The sequence below is a fragment of the Odontomachus brunneus genome, unplaced genomic scaffold (assembly GCF_010583005.1).
Source record: "Odontomachus brunneus isolate Ranch 3 - 2012 unplaced genomic scaffold, Obru_v1 Obru_scaffold_021, whole genome shotgun sequence".
In the NCBI taxonomy this organism is placed as follows: domain Eukaryota; kingdom Metazoa; phylum Arthropoda; class Insecta; order Hymenoptera; family Formicidae; genus Odontomachus; species Odontomachus brunneus.
In genome coordinates this window covers 1,259,511-1,265,510 of record NW_022639471.1, presented here as the reverse complement: position 1 = coordinate 1,265,510, position 6,000 = coordinate 1,259,511, and the positions used below count along the sequence as shown (strand labels likewise).

At 37.0% G+C, this 6,000-nt stretch overlaps 1 protein-coding gene across 4 annotated transcripts in view; it reads right to left on the bottom strand.

The window, feature by feature from the left end:
* The window catches only part of LOC116842090 (proto-oncogene tyrosine-protein kinase receptor Ret), an 87,908-nt gene that overhangs the window by 45,886 nt on the left and 36,022 nt on the right, over nt 1-6,000 (bottom strand). The window contains exon 1 of one of the 4 annotated variants that reach the window (XM_032810790.1): nt 3,113-3,291. The exons of the other annotated variants lie outside the window; for them this stretch is intronic. Within the exon in view, the coding sequence (XP_032666681.1) occupies nt 3,113-3,134 (22 nt within the window). The 5' untranslated portion in view covers nt 3,135-3,291. Of the gene's footprint in view, nt 1-3,112; nt 3,292-6,000 lie in introns of those variants that run through there. 4 annotated transcript variants of the gene reach the window in all.

Below are 6,000 nucleotides of genomic sequence, written 5' to 3'. Positions count from 1 at the left end.
CAGCTTGTCAGGAAAAGAGACGGAGAGAGAAGTATCTCATAGAGCGCGTTCTTTTCGGCTGCGGCGTCGTTCATATATTGACGTATATTTTCAGCGCGATTCAACAATCGCGCGACCATCTTGATTTTCGATCTTTCTGCGTCGAGCAACCGTCGTGGACGCATCGATCGACATCGCTCCGCATTTTACGCGTCTTTAACCCGTTGAAAGTAAGTCTCGTGCGGAAATAAGTATCGGGAGTGTCGAGAATAGCGATGTGCGATCGTCGGGGCGCATCGTGAAGACGTCATTTGTAAGTAATCTTCTCGTTTCTCTTCGCGGTATATGTAAAGTGACCAGATTTCCCAGCCCTGAATTCGGGACACTTTATAAATGTGCGAAGCGGAAGGCGGGGGAAGGAGGTAAAAAGATTCGAAAATTATTTGACAATCATTGAAAATGATGACAAATCGGTGTCCTGAATAATACTCAAAAAAATTCGGGACAAAGAATGAAAAATTAGGACTGTCCCGAAAAAATTGGGACGTCTGATCATTTTACTACTTATAGGTTGTAAAGAATATCTTTTGATCAATTTAATGAGTTGAATAAAGTCAAAAGAGGTTGGTATAGGCTTCAGAGTATCTGAAATAGGCATTAAATGGAATATTGAGGTCGAGAAGAGGATCAAGATGTCGACTTGTGTTGTGATCACTTATTAAAAGGGAAAAAAATCTCGTGCCTTGTCATTGTCGATGCGATCTGTTGTCGCGTCCCGCGATTTCTCTTCTCGACGTTTGTTCGTCGGCCAACGAGATAACGTCGATAACTGCGCCATTTTTAGTCAGATTGTAAAAAAGAGAAAAAATATTGCGCGATGTATCGTGCAGTGTGCACCATTACTTTTCCTACGCTGCCTGTGTGGCAGCGAGAAAAATAGAGATGGATGTTTGCGCTGTAAACATTATTCAATATCGCCAGGTGCGCTATAAAATCATTGGGATGTATCGAGGCAATTTATCGTTACATCATGATAGCAAAATATTAACTTGTTGATCCCAATTCTGCGATATCGCCTGGTAAATAATTTTCTTTTCTTCCTGTGTCCGCGTCACGCTGTTCCGTTGTCTGGCCGCGCTGGTGAGCGCGAAATTAGCGGAAAGTTCGGAGGGAATATTTTTCAATTAACCACCGCGCTGAAATTCGGCGAGCCAGCAGCGCAACTGGCGTTAGTACCACAGACGCAAATAGATCGCGGCATTTTCTAATAGCGGCAAAGATTATTACCGCGGCTTTAGAGGCTCGCAATTAAACTTGTATGCAAACCGGCTCTTCGTTAAACATAAGCATACAGAAACGGTAAGCGTAATAATTTCTGCACCACTCGGCAACGGGACTAATTCGCGGCATTGCTTTCTGCGTCGTATCTTGCTCCGCGCTCAGGCGCGCGCGCATGAGAAAGAGAGAGAGGGAGATAGGCAAATAAATTAGGCGAATAAGTCGAGCACAACGATGATCGGAATGTGTTAATTTGAATCGGACTCGAAACAAATTGGAACGCGATCGGATCGCGGCGTACGATTCTAGCTGATCGTCGCGCGACGGGAATTCGTGCGATGCGGAAATCCACGCTCCTGACGATCATCGATTTCTTTCGCGCCCAACACCCGTGTTATAATTGCCTTTAACTGGACTTTTATGCTCCATTCTTCTCGCAGCGCCGGAGTTTACTCGGAAACCGCACACCGGCGCTTTTACCGGCAATAAGGTGCCGAGGGCTTAATCAAAGTCTTGGTAAACACGGCCCGGTTTTTCATATCGCGATCGCAGCCCCACGACTACGCGACCATTCACTCTCTTTTACTTCTTTCCAAGGCGAGTTTGTTGAATGACGTTTTAATTAATATGTACCCATTTACGCGTTATCTTCTCGATAATTTTGAAACACACACGGGATATGTAAAAATTGCATTTTCTGAATCAAAATTTTTGCATACAGACTATGGCTTTTCCCTCGAGATTACGAGTGATCTTTGAATCTGTTATGGCTGTTTTTTTTATTTAAGGCTTAAAATTAATTTACAAATTTATTTCAGAAAAAGAAAATCCAAAAAATTTCAGTTATATATAAGTTCAGAAAGAAATAAATTAATTTACAAACTCATTTCAAAAAGTTAATCCGAAATTTTGATCCTACTTTTTCAGTCTTGCTATTCCACTCAATATCTATTTTGATACTCTGAAATTCACATCAACCTTTTTTGATTTTACTTAATCTACGCGAGTTGAAATTTTAATCCTAGTTTCAGCCTTACTATTCCATTCAACACCTATTTTGACGCTAAAGAAAGTGAAATTTGAGACATCATCAAAGTAAAAATAAATTAAATTAAATTGTATCATTAGAATTGAACTTACTTTGTTAACTTAGCTGCTACTGCGTTATAGAATTCAAGATTTAACATAGGGCCAAAATTCCGACTCGGGAATTTACAAACTTATTTCAGAGCTACAGAGATTTACACTATATGCTAAAGTTGATACACTAAGAGACCAATATATCTAAAAAATAGGAAATATTTATTCGATAGATACTAATGACACATTGCGTACTAATATACATGTTTACACTAAGAAAAAATATCTTTTAAATGTGAAAATACATATTTTCCTAAAATACCACCGTTACTTTTTATGACAATTGTTTACTTTATGTTCAAACAAAGAAAAGTAGATTTAAGTAAATGTGTTATTAATATCCACCAAATAAATATTTTTATTTTTGAAATCTTTTTCCTTTTATAAAGTATTCATGAGTGTGAATTGTTTAGGATTCTTGATTAAGAGAATAATTATTTGTAGATTTATATTTATGAGCTCTTTCTCTCTCTCTCTTTCTCTCTCTCTCTCTATACTGACCGTTTGGATCAATGTTTTTTGTGTGAAACAAATGCAGATATAGGTTAATGAATAATTAAAAACTCACGAAGCTATAATTGTTTGTCAAATGATAACGTACTATAAATATACGTTTAAATTCCGACTCGGCAATATCGTTATTCTCGGTGTGCTCGTCATGCGCTCGGTAAAATCGGAAACATCTTGTGTAATAAATGATTTCTCTCTCCCATACCTTGAAATATATGATGTGTCATAGTTCGTGCCCCGGCATCCTGGATTCCCAGTCCAACATCCTGAATTCTGTTCGTCTGTTCCGCCGCGGCATTCTCGATATTCACACGTGACACTGACACTCGCGTATATGCAATTCGAAAGTAAATAACGCAACACCGACGAGAGCTCGATTGAATATTCTAAAAGCCGACAGAATATTTTAATCACCCGACGGGAATGAAAAATCACTCACGCGTAAAGGTAATTGAATCAAAAGCACCAATGCGCGTATCTAATTCTGGACAACCTTATTGTTTTGGTCTTTAAATACGAACATTTAAATTTTTAATATATGTATACATTCAATATATATACATATAATTTTTATGTTGAAAATTTAATGTATTTAAAGATCAAAACAATAAGAATTTCTAGGATTGAATACGTATCTGAGAATTCATATTTTATTTTAGGATAATTCATTTTTGTACAATAATTCATTTTTGTAAAATAAAAATATGAATTCTCAGACACGTACTCAATTCTAGATATTCTTATTGTTTTGATCTTTAAATACGTTACATTTTCAACATGAAAATTATATGCATATATATTGAATATATACATATATTAAAATTTTAATTACACAGACACTTTAGTGATGCTTTCACATCAATGTCGCAAGACTAACTGAACTGGGAGATTGTTAGGAACACCACACATTTTTTTCTTTGATGGCGTGACGCATGGCGCCCGCTGTGTTTACAAGTACGGTTGCGTGCCTCGCGCCGGTCAGTTTTTGAGTACGTTGTCTCGACTTCGAAACAATAACGATGACGATTCTAGACTAATTCCCGGTTCAGTTAGTCTTGCGACATCGATGTCAAAGCATCAGTACTGAGGTGTCTATGTAATTGTGTGAGTGTGACGGTACTTATAGATGAGGCTGTGCTGAAGTATCTGTGAGTGCATCATTTCTACTTTATCCATTCCTAACAATATTATACATGTAATAAATGTATGTAATAAATTGAGACAATCCTTCCTCATTTCAAATCGGAGCAGAGCTTGCGAGCTCACTGGTGGATGATGGGTGCAGACGTGGCGTGGTTTCAGGGGTTGCGAGTGCCGTACCGGAGGATTCAGCTCGGGCCAAGCAGGGTCGGCTCGAAGGTAAGCTCATAAAACCTGCTTTTATCTGCTCGCCTTTATTTAACCCTTTGTGGTCAAAAGTTGGAAATAGTCGTCAGAATGAAAACTCGTATTACGACCGCAAATGGTTAACTCGTTCTGTATTTCACACGCTTGTTTTTAAGCTGTATTCTTCATTCTAATTAATTATTTTTTTCTATTTCATGAGCAGAATGGTAGCAGAACGTGGCCGATTTTGATCTGCAGGTATCAGTGAGTGAAAAATACACAGGCTACTTAAAATAATAACTAATAACATTTGAGTGTTGGACATTAATAGATTAAAAGCTTCTTTGACTAAAATAATCGGCAAATCAAGAATCAAGATTAATCAGTTTTATATATATAATCACGAATAATTTATTTAATCGATTGATGAAGTTAATTATTGATCAGTGTATAATCAGTCACGTCAAACTTAATGATTAATAATTAATTTCATCAATCGATGAAATTACTCGTGATTTTGTATGTAACAATTGACTAATTTTGATTGATAATTCGCCGATTTTTATTAAGATTAAAAATTTTAATTGATTTATGCCAAACTGATTTGAAGTAATAAGTATTTTAATAAAATCTCGTGAAAAATCAATGCGGTTTACGTTGTGTGATGAGGTATTTGGTGACTAACCTTTGCATGTATGTAGACAGAAAGTCGTTGAATGAAATTAGTGGTATAAATCATGCTGTCGCGAAAGAATTCGCCGTTGAAAGCGTTTTTGAAAGTCTGATTGAATTATGAGAGATTATTCCTAATTACAGTTATAACTCATATAAAAGCTGTTTCACATAGCTGCTTCATATAATCGCTTTCGAATATTTTGCCGTACATTACGAGGAAAAGATGAAGAAAAATGAATGATTTTTTTAACGAATTGCAATTAAAGATTTAATATTCCTTTCCGCGCTGTTGAAATGTTACGCTTTTTAAGATACACTTCTATTATATTTATATCACCGTTTCGTATGACGATTCAATTTTCTGATATGACTGTTGTCGAATGAGATTTGACGCTTGAACTTCGCAATTGCGGAGTCACAGCGCGCCAGAATCGCGCCACTTTAAGTCGCGATAATAATTTCACTCGTGTTGACAGATTTTGCGAAGCGCGCTGTCAGTCTTTAATTCATGACTTCTATGTACAGAGTTACGCGTCACGTTTACTTCACTCACGAACTTCCATTCATGATTTTTATTATCAAGATCTTTTATGTTCTTATAAATCTATGGCTCATGGTGGCCAAGTGGCCACCATGATAAGGCCACACACACACATTACGAATCAATAAAACCCAATAAAAAATTGCTATTAAATTCGAGACGTCCATTCTAAAAATTAAGAATTTGCGAAACGTAAAATTATTTCGACAAATCAACCTGAATCACCTGCAAAATTTTATTTTTTCTCGCTCACATTTTAGCGACAATTTTTTCAAATTGCGAATTGACTCGCGAATTTGCGGCTTTTTATGCACGACTAACGATACACAAAACAATTCTTTACGTACAGTTCTTGTCGCGCTTTTCTACGATTTTTCACACATAACACACATTCACAAATACATTTTCGAAGGCAATATGATCCGTCGATACTGCTGAATTAAATCGTTAACGGCTGAACATCGTTAAGATACGGACAACCGCGTCGCGTGTGTAAAGTGGAAGTGTTTGCATTTCGCTGCAGCGAAGTGCAATTGACGTGGGATGACGCA